Raw genomic sequence first — 20,262 nt, 5'->3', positions numbered from 1 at the left:
TTACCTTACTTCAGGGAGCTATTCAGAAATAACCAAGATTATTTACGCCCTGCTTAAAGATTAAAAATAAAATCTTACTGACCAAACTCAAACCAGAGTCTGCTCGAAGTTCCTCAGAACCTCATGAGACACGTGCACTTGTTTGTCTACTTGCCACAAACAGCATGGTTTTTAATGTATATCACAACTATTATTCAGCAAATTATAAACTTTGTACTATCTCCACATTATACAATTTTTAAAAATTCATATTTCCACCATCAAGTCTTATCATTTCTATTATAATCAGAATCAACAAAATAATCATGCAAAATAAAAAATTTTGCTTCTCCAAACTCTGTTTCTTGAATTCATAATTTACATATATTTTAACATAAAATGTTCCTTTGCCAGCTTTGAGTAAAATACCATGCAGCCTAAGTTCAGCACTTCCTTTCTCCACACCCTTGCAGCCTTCTTTTGTACACATACCATAAACGCAACCCCTCTACATTCCTTAGCTCACTATGAACTGAAATGTTTCTCTAAGATATTCATTTTGACACAAAATAAAAGGTAATAACAATGTGACAAAACTTCTCATTTAAATGTAATTTTTGAGAGAATATATTGTGAAATAAAATGCAGATTGATAATAGCAACTTTCTGTAAACACACATTTACTTTTCCACTCAAAACAAGGATAAACTAAAGCTGTAGTGTTCATCTCAGAAAGAAGGCAGAGGCATTTTTTAAAACTGTGTAAAAATGCATGCAGAATTATCATACATATTTATACATAATCACACTGCAGGTATATGGCAATAGACTCAGGGATAAAGTTTTTAAAAATAACCATTGCCTGGGATGCCTACATAAATTATATTTGAAAGCCTGCTTTCCCTTAAACCTGACTGTGAAACAATCCATATTTGGGTCAGAGCACAAACATAAATGTACATGACTTGACACCTGTAGTTTTTTCATTTTGTCTGATGATGATAAAAAAGAAAATTATTATCATAATTCTGAAGGCCACTCAGATAGAGAAACCCTCCAAAGTACAGGGAAGAGGACTCCTCTGTCATCCTCCTTAGGACAGAAGTAGCAAGTAAAACACTTTCTTCCTGATACAGCTTTGGAATATATGTAGTTCAATCCTGAGAGTACAGATCCAAAAACTGAGTATGACAATGAATAGTAACAAAAAATAATGGTGGTGATTTTGTATTCTGGTAGTACTTTTATACTGGAATTAAACAGCAAATTTGCTTTCCAAAAGGCATAAAGAGCATTTCACTGCTAACTCCCCGCATTTTTTAAAGCTATGGCCACAAAGACACATTTATAAAATAAGCCCCCACTTGTTAAAACTGTAACACTGCCACCATCACTAGAGTTTCACCTTAGTGACTTAAATAAATATAAATAAAGTAATAAACACTATATGTTTTATAGAGTTCTATGAACCAGCAAAAAAAAAAAAAAAAAAAAAAATCACCTTACAAAATAACCTCCTGGCAAATGCAAAAGAAAAGCTAAGTTTGGTTTGCCCATATTTTCTGAGTTCCCAGAATACAAGAAGCAGCTAGGGGAAACCTAACTTACTTAACTGAAAGACTTTCACCTATTTCATTTTCCACATTAGCCTTTCTGGAAAGCAAGGGGAAAAAAGTATTAAACAGGAAAGGATGAAAGAAGTAGAGAAGAGCAATCAATGTAATAAAAAATATCTGGGGGTTTAAAACTAGATATCTTTCATAGTCTAGGTTTTAAGATGACCTTGATGGAAATCTTTCTATTGACTGGGGTTAAATATTGAAAATAAGCTCTATAAGAATCAGACATGATGGCCTGCTATCCTAAGTGGTCAAAATGTTCAGCAAGTAAGTTACTCACTTTGCTTCCTCATCAATCAAGTGATGGTAAAACTCTTCATGCTACTGCTGTCAGATTGCTTGTCAAGTAAACTGTTTCATTCAGAATTGAGGAATAAAAATTTTAATGGCTACTGTCATATGAACAACTTTAAAAAATATGTAATTTCATACTTGTTAATATACTAATGGAGATTTTGTAAAGTTTGAATATAATTTTCAAGTCATCACCTGTATAATAGCAATAACAACAATACTTATTTTAAATAACTCCAAATTATATACAGTTGAGTAAATTTTAATTTGTTTTCCTTTAAGGTCTTCTAAAGTTGAGGCCAGCATGCTGAAGAAAAATATTAAACTATCTATAACCCTGTGTCAACATATGATGCTACTGGGAATGGTAAGTGAATTAATTTTCCAAGGAAAATTAATTACTTATGACTTACAGTTGTAAAAGCAAACAACGTAACTCTGGATTAGGGCACATTTAATTTCTGTTTGCAGTAGCGATTAAATTAATTTCATATAATTCATGGTATGTAATAGAAAGCAGAACAAAAATGAAATTCTAGACAATGACTGACACAGAAAAATGTATATATTTATGAAGCTGATCCAAAAATAAAGGTCATGGGTATTAATCACTGGATACTAAAACAGTAATTTTAATAGCTCTGTAATAATGGATTTTTAGCATAGTTTTTGAGAAAGCTTCACCGAAAAAAGTGTAACACAGAGAAACAAGATAAAAAGCTGTAATAATAGCCTGTAACATCTCCTAAATTTCTCCCTTCCCCCCTTAAAAGGCAGCTGGAATAAGAATTTGCACATCTTTTCTTTATAACAATAATTTTTGTCCACATAGATTTTGGGCAGCTAAAATTTAATATACCATTAAATAATTTGGGGATGAAGTTCTTAAAATTACAACTAAATTCTCTTCCCCTGACACCAAATAGTAAAGTGCTTCTAAAATGGATCATCTGTGATTCATCTGATCGAATTATGTACCTGAGTACTACTAAGACAACAGATTTTGGCTAATAGGGCCCTAAGAATATACGCACAGCTGCACATATAAAAATACTCATCTTTACACCCCACCACATCCTACCTGTTCCAGTTAAGCCATACATAACCTTTTAATTTTGGACTCCAACTTCATGGTATAGTTCATGTGTTAAGATAAAGAATTAAGTCTTGCCCTGATACTAATTGTAATTAAATAGTTTAAAGTAGCTATTAGAAAATGAAATGTCATTCTCATGGTATATTAAAACACACATGCAAATTCAGAACATTTCATATTCTGCTAATAATCTTAAGTATTGACCACTAGCCACCTGGTGAAATCATTGTTAGTCAAATTCCCACTGACGTTTGGGATCATCTGGCTATGAGAGATCAAGCAATTTTGACACATTCTTTTAAAGTAAACTATTTCTATGATTTATGCTTTTAGAAAAAAGTATATGTGGATTTCTAATGAAAGACAGAGCATAAACACATGCAAATAGAAATAAAAACTATATATATATATACTTTTCTCAAAATTTTACTTTTTACAAATTTTAAAGTATTCCCTTTTGTAGTCACACCGTCTATAACAAAAAAGCACTCTTCCCACATTACTTTATCTTTAAAAATACATATTTATATAGAGAAAGACTATCATTTATGTAATGCCTTTGAGATCAAAGAGAAAAAAATTACTAAAAATATTCTAAATTCCATTTTAATCTTAAACCTATCAAAGGAAGAAGAAATTGTTACATTACTTTGGAGTTTATGAAAATAAAAATTCGTGGCACCATAGTTTTTAAAGGGATGTTTTTTTGAAGTAACTGCACTGTGAAAAGATTCATTAAGAGAGAAACTTTTCCATTCCTAGAGAAGCTGCGATTTAATCATGATTAGAAACCCTTTTTGCTCTATTTTGAAGAATAAAACTAAATGAAGCAACAGAAACCTCACCTTTCTGGCTTGTTTTCTTAAAACCCAGGGTTACTCTTATTTCAAAATGGACCTCACTCAGCATAATCCAGATTGAAAGGGGTTTGTTTATAAAATGTCCTCGATAGGTTCTCTTTAGGGTAAGAGGCACATTCAGCTTTTTTTTTTTTTTTTTAGCTAGTAAAGCTACCCAGGAGGCTGAAACATCACCTTGGACTCTCAGAATTTAACTTTCCTTTCATTCTTGGCTTCGACACTGGAACAGGATTGTAAGAAGACAGAAAAAGAAGGAACAAAGGAACAAAACCATGTCCTTCCACACCAAAAAAAAAATCTATCCTGCTGCCCACATCAGTGCTGCCTAACTACACTCAGGAAAAGAGAACAAAGGAAAGAAAAGAAAGAAAAAGAAAAAAGGAAGGAAAGGAAGGAAGAAAGGGGAAAGAGGAAGGAAGGAAAGAAGGAAGGGAGGGAGGAAGGAAAGGAAGGAAGGAAGGAGGGAGGGAGGAAGAGAGAGAAAATGAGAGAACACAGAACCCTTTTCTGATTGGCAGTAGTCTACAAGACAGGGAAGTTACACTGAAACTCCCTCATTAGAAAACACACACAAGACACCCTCTACATTCCCTCAAGCCTGAAATGAATTTCAGAAACCTCTTCAGGCATCTTTCTTTTATTACAACCCACATTCATATTTCAGTAGAATCACTACAGGGGAATCACTAATTTTTTATCTAAACTATGACGTTTTGGCAAATGCTATATAACCAACTATAAATCTACAACAAGCCTCAAATACTAAAGACTTGGTAATTATATGATGAGAAACAGCTTGATTATGGGCGAGGCAAGGCAGGCTGTCAACAAACAAACAGCTGTTTCTTATTGACAATCCATAACCAGATCATGCATCCCAACCAAGTGAGGAGTTTGTTTCTGTTGTGTTTGTTTTTGACTGTTCTACCCTCTTCCCCTCCCACCTCCAAAATACTGAGTCAATTTAAACATTAGATGTGAACCACAACAGAAGAATCAGATATGCAAGGATAACAAGTAAAGCACTACAGACTTACAAAACATTCTCTAGGTAATAACTAACAGAAGTTTAAAGTGTACTTTCTAATTCAACTTCAAATGCCTATCTTTCCCTGTGCAACACGTCCTGTCATTACTATTTATATGAGGCAGCTCAGGCAATGGGCCTGTTTCCTCATTCCTGGATTATGAGCACAGCAATGCCGCCACTCTGATCCTTTGTTCTGGAAGTTTTCCTTGCAGATTCTTCTGTCCTCCCTTTTAGCAGAAGGCAATGAACATGCTTATACCTGCTAGTGTGAACTAAATGACCTCTAAGGTCCCTTGTGACTTGAAATTAAATGATTCTAGGAATACTTGAGAAGCTCAGCATATGAATAAATAATAGAAATAAATAGAACCTTAACACAAAGGTTTAAAAAATACCCCACCAACATAAATGGAATCTGTTTATTTGATAGTTCCATCATATGAAATAAAATGCACCTTTGGGCATTTTCATATATATGTGAAATATATATCTGAAATATATATATTCCTTTTAACATTCAGAAACCATACAGATAACCTTATTTTATTTTCCAACAAGGCATGAAGAAGTAAAATTAGTTTCCCAAGGTCACAAAGCAAATGCAGCTAAACCAAAACAAGACCACAGCTCCCTTTGGTGAACTGGGGCTTTGTGTTCCATTTCACTGAACCACACTGAAATGAGGAAAGGACCAGTGAGAACGTTTACACAATTTCAGTCTAAGGTAAGTTCCCTTTAAACACACCCTGAATTATAACTACGCAACTGCAAGGGGGGGCATATGTCAAAGAGCATAGTTATGTGCCCTAGGTATGACTAACCAAGTATTTTAATCTAGAATCCAAATTTCCTTTGCAAACTTAATGATAAATACAGAATTTCTCTACAAGAAGGTATCTCCTGTCTCACTCTCAACTACAGTGTTCCACTTTATTTAAAACCACGTCCTTACCATAATTTTTAAATCTCAATCCTTTAAAAAGTAACCAAACCATGATGAAGACAAATGCACATGGTGTCAAACATATTGTCTCTCGGAATGTGCAAAACTTGGTTTCATTCTACTAGTAAGGATACCTGAAAGTTTGAGAAGCCCAACCAATGTCATTAAAATTAAGTCTTGCCTACAATCCAATTCCTTTTAAAATTAAATTCTTACCATAGTCTGTGACCATGGATGGTCATAACTAATCACTGTGGCTGAATCAGTCTCAAAGTGGACACGTTCTCACCAGGACTGACAGCACGTGATGACTAAATAACAACATAACCAGGGGTGCCAGTGTCCCCTCCCAGTCCACCCTGTTTACATAAACCACAGGCCTGGACCTCCCTCCTCTACACTGTCTCTAAACTATACAAATAATGTTTCTTCTGGCCTTTGCCAACTCGCTGGGGAAGCGCTATGAGGGAATGACATAATTTTTAGAGGAAATTTAGGGCTCTGAAGAGATATGTGGTGTGTCACTCCAAAGAAGCAGAGAGAAAATATAAAACTGACTGTCATCCTTACTTTCATAGAGCCTTGTAATATGCCAGGTATAAAATGCTTTAATGAATTCTTATCAGTTAAGACTGATTGATTTCTGAGTCCTTCTGTTTGTAAGTGGTTGACACTTGGCACATCTGGAAAACGAAGGGGTCTTTCAAAAATACTGCCAGGAAGATGACCTATTTTCCATCAGGTTCACATCACCAGATGATGCTGGATATGGCACAACTCCAGAGAAAACAACCTTTTCTTGGTCTCTCAGTGACTGTTGCTATGAGTATACAACAAGTGCTTTATACCCCTACAAGCTCATCAGGTGGATCGCTGTTCTGTTAATTTCCTTCTAGAGTGTGTGTACTTCTAGGTGGCATAATATCCTCACCTTCTCCCATAATCACCCCCCACTTCCAAACAAACATTTGTCAGAGACTGTTTTACCTAAGATTGATTTTGTTTTCTACTACAGCATTTGTTTATAAATGCATCCAACAAAAGGGAAGAACAACAGGTGCCTCACTTTTTCTTAACTCATATCTGATACCAGATAGCTATCCTCATTGGTGGAGGGGTTAGCAGATTGACTTATTTATGGAGTCCTCCTCTGAGGTATATGTGGGCTACCTGGAAACCGTAAAGATGTTACCCACTTCCCTAATACCCGAACACATGAGCCCCCTTCTTTTTTCCCCCCCTACTTAACTTGCAGAACTATTTAGATCATTCACATTCATTAAATACCCAAAATAAAATAAAGGAAAAAATTTCAAGTTTAAAGTTGGACAAAAACCTTCCAGGGGAAAAAAAGGAAGAAACCATTTTGTAGATAAACTTCATGCTCTGGTGCTGAAAGTTAAGGTCCACAAATCAAAAAGCAGTCATTTCTACAGAGCTAGGCTTTTCCACCGCTCTCTCAGTGAATCACGCTGTGGTTAGTTGAAAGTGCTGTTCACATAATAAATTAACCACCTCATTTCCTTCATCACCAAAATATACATAGCACCCCCATACAGATTTGTTTTAATAAAAGTAATAAAGCAAGCCCAGAGGTCATGGCTGTTATGACACAATCACACCTCTGAGATTTAAAAACACTCACTTGCACATCATGCCTCAAAAAGTCTTTGCAATCCACCCTCCAACGAAATCTAACTGCACTCATACTCTCTGGCCCCATTTATTCCAAATAAATAATGAACAAAAGCCTTGTATATGGCAGGAGAAAATTCTCCCTTTCAGTTATACATTTGAAAAGAAAATATATCTTTTTTAATAATACTGTACAATAAACAGCTTGGGTAGCCTGATCTAGATTATTAAAGAAAATATATCACCAGAGGGACTTCCCTAGTGGCACAGTAGTTAAGAGTCCACCTGCCAATGCAGGCGACACGGGTTCAAGCCCTGGTCCAGGAAGATCCCAGATGCTGCGGAGCAACTAAGCCCGTGTGCCACAACTACTGAGCCTGTGCTCTAGAGCCCGCGAGCCACAACTACTGAGCCCACATGCCACAACTACTGAAGCCCATGCACCTAGAGCCCATGCTCTGCAACAAGAGAAGCCACCGCAATGAGAAGCCCAAGCACGGCAATGAAGAGTAGCCCCCACTCACCACAACTAGAGAAAGCCCGGGCGCAGCAATGAAAACCCAACGCAGCCAAAAATAAATAAATTTATTTAAAAAAAAGAAAGAAAGAAAATATATCACCAGAGTTAACAGTGCACAAAGAAGGCAGCCAACTAGCCTACTATCTCACCCAAAACCAAAGATATCTTCTAAAGTTAATTGTTCAAAAAGAAAAACAACTCGTGTTTATTTCTGTGGAAGTGAGAAACAATCTTCATTCTATATAAATCCAGGCAAATTAGTTTTTCTTACCTGTAATGCTATTTAAAATTATTGAGAAAAACCCAGGGAAAAAGACCTCTCATCGATATAATTTTTCCTCAATACAGACTTTTCTCCTTAGAACTCCTTTCCATGATCACCAGAAGAAAGACATTGTAACACAACTGTCCACAGCATAAGAGATTTGCTGGACAAATGTGCCATGAGTGAACTCATACCATAAATGAACAAGGCCCATTTTCCTGTGTCTGCACCACATTACAATCACTTTGCAGACAGTTCATTTCTGACCTAAATTCTATCAAACTCACAGTCCTTTCTATAGGATCATGCATTTAATGCATATTATTACTATGATAATGATGAAGACTTCCCCTTGAATTTAAAATATAATCTTACTAGTAATTAAATTTATCTGTGCTATTCTCAAAGCCCACGATCAACACCCACCTCCAACACACATATTTAGAGGAATGAGTTGATCAACATTCCTGAACAACATCAAATATATAGAACATAGTTTTTAAATTCTCGGAAGTGGCCTTCCTAATATTTACACATTTTATTTCTCTTCCCAATCGCTATAATTATCTAGCACAATCCTTACATTTGAGTTTTCAATAATTCTTTCTAATATGAACATTATTATATTATACAGATAGTAGTGTTTTGCACTGAGTAAAGAATTACATCTCAGGTTCTCTCTTTAGTATGCCAAACAATTATCCACACATAATTATATATAAATATTCAGCAAAATAAATAGTAATATCTATATGAATGCCAGAATTAAACATCTTTGCAACAATCGTATTTTTAGTCTATAGGCTATCCATCCACGTACAACCAATATCAGACCTAACCAGTATACTAAAAACCTCCTTAGAGCTCTGTGGAGAACAAAGATGAAATTTTAAAGAATTTCCATAAGCTTATATTTTAATAGACAATTTCACTTTAAAGGAAAGAGTCTATTCTGATGAATTCCATGGCAACAAAGATTTTTCTTTGATAAGGATATTATACTGTATTAATCATAGATCCTTAGAAATACTGATTTACTAATTTAATCACAATCAAAGAACATTCCTATATAAGTGCTCCCTCTGATCTGTCCCGGTAAAAATTATTTCCATAGGGAAAAGGATGTGTGTTGTTGGGAAGAAAGAAATGAAGAGATACGTGCTATGAAGACTAGTTCTTTCATCCCCAGCAATCCTTTACATTCCACAGCCATTCTCACTCCACATGGCTGTTCTAATGTTCTCTGCTCCTTAAGTTCTCGCTTTTCCCGAAAAGAGATTCATTAAAAAAAATACTAGTAACCAACATTTCAAGTTTACCAAACAAAATTTTTAAGTGAGAGGGTATAAAATTTTATGGTGCGTTCACAACAGAGTGAAAAGTATAATAAGTGAGCAACTATACCGATAATCTACCATTCGTTCATTCATTCAGCAAATACAATACTTACTGAGTATCTATGTGTGCCAGGTCCTGGGAGCTGTGGATAGAGGTGGAAACACCTTGTCCTCATATGAGAGTTTACATTCCATTAGAGGAGAGACAGTAAACAAAAGAATACTATGATTTCAGCAATCTTAAAACTAGCAGCTGTTTCTTTGGGGTGGGGGATGAGGCGTATACAACAGTAGGCTCCTACTTCAAAGAGAAAAAAAATGTTCAACCCCTCCCAGTCCTGCTCTCTTCCACTTCTTCCCAGTCACCCACCACCCCAGGAGCTTCTCTCTTCTGAACTCTTGTCCATTTCCTTCCTTAGCCTATTTCTTAGGTAAGCTGTGGGTGTCATCTCCTCAGGCATCTAGCTTCCTCTCTCTCTAGCATCTTCAACTTCTCCCTCTTTGTTTCTACTTCCTTCCTATAAACATTTAAACACATTTAAATCCTGACCTCCTTTGAAAATTCTCTCCTTTAAAGATCTGTATATACCTGTCTCTAAGTGCTCACCTTTCATTCAGTCCTCAATCTACTTCTGACTTCTGCCTCCACTACTCCAATGAAATTATTCTCGTTAGGGTCACCATCAACAATAAAAAATAATAAAACATGAAAGACACATTTTTAGTTCTTATCCTACCTTTATTTTTTTCAGTGTTTTACAATATTGATTTTTGCTTCTCAAGCTCTCATCCCCCTTAGATACTGGCATGTCCTGATTTTCCTTCTACTTTACAAATACTGTAATGTGAATTCAAAACACCTGGAAATCTTGTTAAAATCAGATTCTGATTCAACGGGTCTGGGGTACGGCCCAAGAGGCTTTCAGTAGGGTCTCTTGCTAGTCGAAGTATAATCCTCAGACAAACAGCACTGGTATCACCTGGGAGTCTATTAGAAACACAGAATCTCAGTCGCCACCTTAGACCAACTGAATCAAAATCTGCATTTTAACAAGACCTTGTGAAGGGTTTTTTTACATTCAAGCTTGAGAAGCATTAGAGACCAGTGGTTCTCAAACCTTAGCCATTAAAACACAGATTCCAGTGCCCCACTCACAGAATTTGTGATCCTATATGTCTGGGAAGGGGGTGCAAAAATTTGCATTTCTAACAAGTTCTCAGATGATATTGATGCTGCTGGTCCAGGGACTGTACTTTAAGAAGCAGTGGTTCTTAACCCTGCCAGTACATTAGAATCACCTGTGGAATTTTAAAAAGTTTGTTGATGTCTAGGGCCTAGCCCAGACCAATTAAACTAAAATATCTGGGGAGGTAGTGTAGGCTAGGATTATTAAAAGCTCCCTTGCCTAATCTTAAGGTTTCTAATTTAGGTAATTTAGGAGTCTGTTGGTTGTGGGGGTGTAGTGGTGAAAAGAAAATAGTATAGGATGAATGCTAGTCATATTATGGTAACATTATTACAACACATTATACTATAACCCCTTAAACATCTGTTCTACCCACCTCTGTCCTGTAAATAAACACTAGAAGTTATAACAGTCTACAGGTTTGTCTTAGGCCATGTCTCTGAAATGACCATTTCAGGTAATGGAGCAAAGCAAATAATATTTAATTCTTAAAATTCACAGAGAAGAATCCAATATTTGTGAAATGAAAAAATATAGTGTTAAAACTCTGCATTAAAGAGTATTTGATTTGCTGTGAAATTAGTCTTAAAGATGAAAATTTGAAAGAATATTATGAAGAGAAATGTAACCTAGTATTAAAAGTATTTTTTCATTTTCACTGGAAAATGAAAATAGCTTTATTATTTTTCTGGTTACATAAATCCTCACAGTAAAATACACACACACACCCCAACGTATAAGGCAGAAATTAAAACCAACTGAAAGCCAAAGTTCCTGAGATAAAACACATTTATCATTTGACCCAGCTTTCTTGCATCTTTTTATAAAATTTGACTTACTTAACAAAAAAGTTATAAAGTATAAAGGACACCATGTACCCACCAAACAGCCTAAGAAATATAATATACAGTTGAAACTCCTGTTATACCCCTCCCCGTTCCCATTCCCCTCCCATCTCATGCCCCACTCAAGGTAACCACTACCTTAGATTCCAGTACTTATTTCTATATTCTTACTTTGTACATTGGTATTCATAAATAGTACACAGTATTATTTTTCATATTTAAAATTTTTATACCAATCATAAAATACTATACATATTCTGCAACTTGCTTTCTCTCTTAATATTGTATCTTATGAGGTTTATCCATATTAATATAGGTAGCTCTAATTGGGTCATCTTTGCTCCTATGTAATATTCTACCACCTGAGTATACTACAGTTTTATTTTCCTGTTTTCCAGATGAGGGACATACTGTTTCCAAATTTTTACTACTATAAATAGTGCTTCAGTGAAATTCTTGTACATGTCTTCTTGTGCACATGAGAGTTTTTCAAGGCTATAAATATCTAGCAACAAAATTAAGTTGAAGAGAATCCCAGTCTCTCAATTTACTAGTTTCCAGTTGCTCTCCAAAGAGGCTGTGCCAGTTTAGACTTCTACAAATAATGTGTAAGATTCCCAATGCTCCATATTGTTGCTAACATCCAAACTGTCAGACTAACTTTTGACAACCTGAAAGGTTTCCCATCATGGCTTTAGTTTGCATTTCCCCAATTATTAATCAGAGTGATAATTTTTTTCACATTTTTATTTTCTGTGTGTGTCTCCTCTTCTGTCAATTGCCTGTTCACGTCCCTTGCTATTTTTCTGTGGAATTGTTTTTTTCTCTTAATTTATAGCAGATCTTTATAAATTATGGATCCTTTGTAGGTTTTATGTGATGCAAATACCTTCTCCCTGTCTGTGGATTTTCTATGTACTGTTTTCTGATTCAGAGATGTTTTAGATTCTAATGCAGAACTTAAAAATCTTTTCCATTATGGTAGGTAGTACCTTTAGTGTCATGTGTAATTTTTTTAAATCATTCATGATAAACCTAGTTTAAAATACTGTGAAAATACTTTAAAGTTTTAGAAATCCTAAAAGTGATTTTTGTGCCGATGTATGAAACCAGAAGGCGAACTTAAGTAGAAACAGAAATTGATCTAGTTTCATTGTCCAAGGTCAATGACATACAAAGAGTAAGTAAACAAAAGACAAAGGTAATTACCTATTTCATTGTTAATAATTTAAGGTATTATTGGTAAAAGGTTTTTCAAACCACACCAACATTTCACATTTCTTTTAAAGATAAGTAATGGTGTTATACTAGGGTGTGTGCATATGTACATGGCTTATTACATCGTCAGTGATTTCTAAGAACCTGAGAAAACTATAGTTAATACCTCAACATAGGAAGCATAATTCAACCAGAAGTGAAAAAACATACCCAGAAAAGACATTTTAAAACTTTAAATTTAGGAATAACCAGGAAATTCTAATATATGAGTTCATGCTCCCAGTCAAGGTCAATTACTTGTTTTTGTTCAATTACAGAAACAGCTCAGTTATGGTCAAAATAAATGAAATACCTAAATTGCAAGGCTAAGTTTGAATTTCATGCATAAATACCTGGTAAATCAGGGATTCAAGTACAGCCCGTATCCTGGGATTTACAGTTAAGGGACAAGATTGTAAAAACGTTTGTCAAGGAACTCATCTACGTGAATACTGCCCAATTTCTAGAACAACTTCCTCTATGTTTCTTTCACATTTGCGTTTTATCCATTTCAAAATATTGCTTTAGTATAGGGGGCAAAATCCAGGTAAAGTCATCTAAGTGGATATCCATGGGACAGACTTTTTTCTATATTCCACTCTACAATAACACATAATTAAAGGATTAAAATGTTTAAAAAGATTTGGACAAACAATACAGGACAGATGAGAATCCTTATTACCCTTTACATACCTAAACTAAAACATTTCATAATCCCTACAATATTAACTATAAAATAGGTTTTAACAGAGTAATGTCACCACTGAAGAGTTGGGTTATTTTGGTTTTGTTTAGTTTTTACCCAGAACTGATCCCACAGAGGGGGTAGGGAAATAAAATACAAATTCCCACCTTTGAGTTTTTATGATGAAAAACTGCAGCTGGGAAGATGATTTTCCTTTTACAGTGACTCCTCATTATACATAATAATGAGGAATAAAGATGGCCTGGATATAGAAAATCCACTAAGGGTTCCAGAAACTCATTTTGGAAAACCATTTCACTCTCTAATATCATCAAATGATCTAACAGAGAGGCACAAAGGAGGAAAGGGGACTGCCCTGTCTTTCCTACTTTACCGTGCATACTCATTAACAAATACAGGTGTAAATGAGCATGAAAGTATCTAAAACACAGTTCAAAGAAGAAATAAATAGCAAGTAAATCCAACGTACTCAAGTTGTACTCTCAGGATATGACAAGGCCAAGCTAAAACCATCATTCCCCATGTCCCACAGAACTCAACAGAGCCAACCCTGCATCATCCTGCTCTCACCCTGGAGTGTTTTCTTGGGAGTAACACCAAGCCACTTTCCAGCAAAGTCTTTAGGGGTCAGTTAGGGATATGCTGTCATTCGACCACACTGGCTGCCTCTCTCTCCAGAAATAATGACAGGCATGTGTTTTTGAAATCAGCTCTCCCCATTTTCTAAGACAAGGACTGGAGTGCTGCCTTGAGCATTTTAGCTGTTATTAAACCAAAAGTATTTTAGTTTCTATTGAAATAATATTATAGCTTCTATTATTTCATCTATTTAACATTCTTTGAACAGCTTTCATTTTTAAAATCAGCACTGTTTGTCCGGCTACTCATAATTTAAATCAGAATAAATGTAAGTATTAAATTTATACTAAAAGCACTTAAAGGTCCCAACTAAAAAGAAATCCAGCCCCACTCTGGTCGTACTGGAAGTCTATTGTATCAAGGTTTAAAATTAAGTGGCCCATCGGCTAGGAAATGGAAACAGATATTTGTTTTACAGCACATCTTTCCTAATACATAATCACTATAAGAAGTTTGAAAAAAAGTAAAAAAAAAAAAAAAAAGAAAGGAAAGGAAAAGAAAAGATTCCCTAATCACACCACCAACAAAGATATAAATATCAGTCACCAGCCAGTTACCTTTTTCTTCAATGTAAATGCACATCTCTAGTTCTAAAACACAAATTGGTTTAATTCTGTATCAACAACTTTATTGCAATTTAAAAATATGTCAAGAGCAATTTCTCATGTCATTAAATCGGCCTTGAAAGTCTAAATTTTTAATGGTTGTATAAATATTTCAACTGGTGGATATACCATAACTCATTTAACTATTTTCCTATTGTAGCTGCTTCCAACATTTTGCTGTAACAGCAAACTTGTATGTGAATTTTAGAAATAGTTCTTATTACTGCCTGAGAAGAGACTCCTAAAGGAAGAACTACCAGGTCAAAGGGATGCCTTTTCTTAAAGTGCATCTTGATTGGTATTAACTATTCGCTAGAAATAACAATTTACACTTCCACCAGCAGTGTTTGTGAATGCTCATTTCACTGTACCCTTCTTACTTGTACAGATATTTATCACTTTATTACAACTTTACTCAACTGTTAGGTTGAAATAATAACCCCTTGTCTAATTTGGGTTTGTTTGATAAAGAGAGAAATTTATATTTCATCCATGGTGAATGGTATGTAGAGGCTCTTTGTCAATGTTTTGTAAATGTTTTATATAAACCAATATATAAATGTGTACAAATCAACAAGAAAATACCAAACTCTAATAATAAAATATGTACTAGTTATATGTACATGTATATTTGTGGCCAATAAATTCCCTACTTCATCATCTGTCTTTAAACTTATGTTACATAGCACAGCAAATCCACTCCTAGGTATATATTCAAGAGAAATGAAAACATACATCATAAAAACTTGTACACAGTTTTACTATACATCCATATCTCTCTAGATAAAAAGCCAATAGACTAGTTTGGGATGGATCCACTGAACAATGCTAGCTCACCTAAGAACTGAATATCTAATGATAATTTCTTGTTGCTCACTAACCAATACCTATTTAAAAATAAAATGCTAAATCTACCCACCCCAAATAAAATAAATTAAAATAAAAACTTGTACACAAATGTTCATAGTAGCATTATTCATAATGACCCCAAAATGGAAATAACCCGAACTTCCATGAACTGATAAATGGATAAACAAAATGTGGTGTATATATCCAATGAGATACTATCACCCATAAAAAGGAATGAAGTTCTGATACATGCTACACTACGGATGAACCTTGAAAACATTATGCTAAAGGAAAGAAGCCAGTCACAAAAGGCCACATATTGTATAATTTCATTTATATGACAGATCCAGAATAGATAACTCAATAGATACAAAAAATAAATCAGTAGTTGCTCTAGGGCTGGAGAGTGACTGCTAATGGTTTCCTTTTGGGATGATGAAAATGTTCAAAAATTAAGGGTAACAGTTTCACAACCCTATGAATATACTAAAAATCTTTGACTTGTACACTTTAAGTGGGTGAATTTATTCAAGTATGTATGTATGTATGATTTGTGATTATATCTCAATAAAGCTGTTTTTAAATGTATGTGTTGCTATGTTTTTCCTGAAAAAGAATCCTAATACTTCATCACTTCTTTTTCTTATACCCTCTCATGTTGAGTTGATCTGATCCAGACTAATATATTTAAAGATGAACATTATAGTTAAAAAACTATGAGACTCAACAATACAAATACACTTTACTGGATATGTGTGTATTGTAAAGCTCTCCACTGTTTCCTTACCTTGATCCTGTTTCCTCACAACATGCCTTTCCCTTCTTCGGACCTCCATTCCCCCTCCCCGCCCCATCCCCCCGACCCTCCCTCCGACACTTTAGGCAGGAGTAATTCCATAAATAATTCTTTCAAAGAAGGTCTGTAACAACCAGAGAAGGTGAATCATTACAGATCCAAAAATGCTTTTATTTTCCTCTCACACTGAATTGCTGGTTTGCCTGAATATAGAATTATAGGTTCAAAATAAAATTTTTCTCACAACTTCAAAACTACTGCATTTCTATCTTCTATTACTTGTTTTTTACCAATAATAGGACTGATGTCAACTTGATTCTTTCCTTTGTAGATAAACTATGTTTGCTCTCTGGAAGCTTTTAGTTAGTTCCTCCTCATTACTAGCATTCTGAAATTTCACAGGAAGGCATCTGAGTGTAGGTCTTTTGTTACTCTTTTATGCAGTATTCATTAGGCCTTTTCAAAAGACTTGTCTGTCAACTGGAGAAATTTCATTCTATTATTTCTGTGGTTATAACTCCCCTTCACTCATTGTTTATTTGAACCTTCTGTTAGATGAATGTTGAAGCTTTAGAAGGAGCTCTACATCATATGACTTTTTGTTCATGCTTCCCACCTTTTTCAGTTTAAGACTGCACTCTAAGGAAGGAATCTCTTAGCTCAATCTTCCAATTCATTAATTTGCTTTTAGCTGTGTCCACTCTATTTCACCTGTTTATATGGGGTTTTTTAAAATCTTAACAATCATATTTTAAAATTCTTACATTGGTTTAATTTCATTCTATCCCATATTTGTTTTAGAAATGCAATAACCACTTATCTCTCTGTGAATGTTAATTTAACTTATTTCAGAGTCTGTTGCCTGTTCATTGTTTCTTTGGGTGTTAGTTTTTTAAGTTTGATGCCTCATTTTTCTATCATAGGTTTTCCTCAAACATTTAGTGATTCTTGGCATCAAGATCGTTTCAGAGTCCCTCTTTGTCTGTGTATGCTGTTTCTGTTAAGCACCATGTGCCTCGAGTGATAATGTGGGATATGATGCCAGGTGTCATGTACATGTCAGGAGTTTGTCCTGCCAGGAAGAGACTCCTTGAGCTTCCTGACAATCAAAAGTTACTTGAGGGATCACCCAGCCTCTCTGGCCTCTGTGTTATACTCAGTGCTTTAGCTGGGACTCACAGAATATTGAGGGAGGGGGGTCTCCACAGGCCTAGCCACTCTATACACACCTGCTTATCTAATCCTGCAGGTCCCCTCCCCACTACTTGAATATGATTCTGCTTTGAGAACCCTGCTGATCTATATATTTTTGGGTGTGGCTCCACCATGTTTCATTTTTCTGTGGATGTGATTCTTCAGGCTTAATATCTTTAAAGAGTTCCTCAAATTTCTACCCACTGATGGGACCCTTTCTTATTTTTCCCGGACTATTATCAATTGATTCATGTAAGTGAGTGTTTACATAGGTACAGATATATATGTACAACCTTTCTGTCATCTTACGGAATTTGGTGTTGTGCGTATGCCAGTGGTGGTGGTAATTTAGTGAGAATATCATGAGCTCTGCCCACCATTTTGATCATTTTCTTAGTGTCATTATTTGCTAAATAGTCTGTACTCCAATGTTAATATGGCCATATCTCTTCATCTCAGACTTGTATATCCAACTCCTAGTTTCCTGTATTTCTTACAGGCACCTCAAATTTAACATGTTTGAAACTGAATTACTAACCTTATCCTCACCAAATCTGCTCCACTCAGGCATCCTCAGGACCTTTGGAGCAAATTCTTCACAACTCCTTTTCCCTCACTATTACCAAGCAGTCCCTAAAAATAGATTTAACTTCTTTCCATTTCTACTGCCATTAACTTTGTCCAAGCCACCATTATCTTTCACCTGGAGTAGTCAGAGTCAACATTTAAAAATACAAATCAGATCATGGCATTCCTCTGCTTAAAACTCTTGCTTTACTTCTCATTGCTGTTGGAATGAATTCCAAACTGTTTTCACGTTAAATGCTATCTCTGAATCCAAATCTGGAGACTAGGTCCCTGCTATTTACTTAAAGACCACTTTGATGCCAATAGGTTACTAGCCTCCTGGGCTCTATAAGTTTGACTCTCTCTTTCCTTTGTTTCACTAAGGAACCGAGGTATTCCATAACTTCCATAACTTCACCTTAAATTAATATAACTATAATTTCTCTTAACTATGATGCCTATATCATAAAACTGCTATAAGAGGTATACTCTTTAGTTACTAGGCATTTTATCTATCTGTAGCTAGATCAGTCCCTTTAGGAAGCATCCTCGCCAGTGAACAAGTCCAGTTAAAGGTTTGGATGCCTCTTGGTCTAACTTGCTGTACAATGGGAAAACTCCAGTTAAGTCCCAATATATGACTGGTTAGTCCAGGCTTTGACGGTGTGAGCCTGGGTAAAAATCCTAACTACTCTAGGACACAGCTTCTTTTCCTGTCAGATGAGCAGGGTAGGGTTGTATGATCTCAAAGGTCTCTTCCATTTCTAGTGGCCACAGATTCCATGACTTCATATAATATTTCCTTAGAGAAAGTATAGTACCTATCACTCAAATCTCATGAAAATTATATAGAGAGTAATATTCTATTTCAGGCTTAAGAAGAACTTTCATCAAAGAGAAAATAATTCAACTTGAGGTTTCTGGAGACCACTTAAGCCAACATGGATTCATTTTGCCAAGATTTAGTGCTGCCCTCAATTGCCTAAGGAACACAGTCTCAAGAACTGAAAATACAGCAGCAACACCAAGAAGCACTATTACTACTAAACAGTAACAAAAATGAAAGGTTTTAGCTCATACTGGGCAATGACCAAAAACTAACTATAATACTCAAATAGGAATGAAAACAGGAAAAAAAATCACAGTAGGTACCAAAGGCTTCTTCCTGAAAGATCAATAAAGATCAATAGCTCATACTGGTTTAGAAAAAGAGGCAACATACCCCCCTTTCTCCACACCCCTTCCATTTTTACAGCGACATTAAAAGGAGAGGCTCTTCAGATTAAGTTACTAGTCGTATCTAGAGTTTTAATAGTCTTTAAACTGATTATAGTCCATTATGAGCCTTAATCAAAATCATAAAGACCAGGAAAAAAAAACTCCCTCCTTCCTGAATAATTTGTAACACATAGACTACCTTTCCACAAACTGTATAACCTTTGAAAATGGGAACTTATTCCCACTGACAATTACTATGCCAAGTTTGAGTACTGTCTCTGTACTGATGGATTTCACAAATTAAATGATCCACACTGCTTTACCTGATACATTCCAACTCCAATGTGCTTCGGCTCAATTTTCACTAGCTCAGCTAATGGATCCTGTACACGCCTTGCTATGGAAACTGAAAAAACAGAATCAGAAAACAAGTATGGCTTAATGTAAAAGCAGTATCCAGAAAATTACTATTTTAGTTCCTCATAATGCATAGTTATCCCTCTTTATTCCTCCCCCCAAGGAGGCCAACAATTTAACCAAGTTTCAGAGTTCCTTTTTTTTTTCCACACAAAAAGTGAATGCAAAATTTCAGGATTAATTATATCACCAGAACTCCTAGGTATTCCTGAGCACGAACACACTGAAAGGGTTATACATTTGGAAAAACAAATAAAACACTTAGTTGCTATATTTATACAATTACCTGTTCGTTCTTTAAATATAGTATAGTAGGGCACCTCACACTTTAAAGAACAAGTAGATATTTGTTTTACTTTTAAATAATCCTGCATTGCTATAAACATGATACACATTTGTACATT

The 20,262-nt window shown here is 35.2% G+C and overlaps 1 protein-coding gene across 2 annotated transcripts in view; it reads right to left on the bottom strand.

The window, feature by feature from the left end:
* The window catches only part of SRBD1 (S1 RNA binding domain 1), a 231,216-nt gene that overhangs the window by 79,670 nt on the left and 131,284 nt on the right, over positions 1-20,262 (bottom strand). For both annotated transcript variants that reach the window (XM_060026693.1, XM_060026692.1), the window contains exon 16: positions 19,765-19,847. In XM_060026693.1, the coding sequence (XP_059882676.1) occupies positions 19,765-19,847 (83 nt within the window). The remainder of the gene's footprint in view (positions 1-19,764; positions 19,848-20,262) is intronic.

The sequence above is a fragment of the Delphinus delphis genome, chromosome 12 (assembly GCF_949987515.2).
Source record: "Delphinus delphis chromosome 12, mDelDel1.2, whole genome shotgun sequence".
Classification (NCBI taxonomy): Eukaryota; Metazoa; Chordata; class Mammalia; order Artiodactyla; family Delphinidae; genus Delphinus; species Delphinus delphis.
This window is presented reverse-complemented; position numbering and strand designations above follow the sequence as displayed.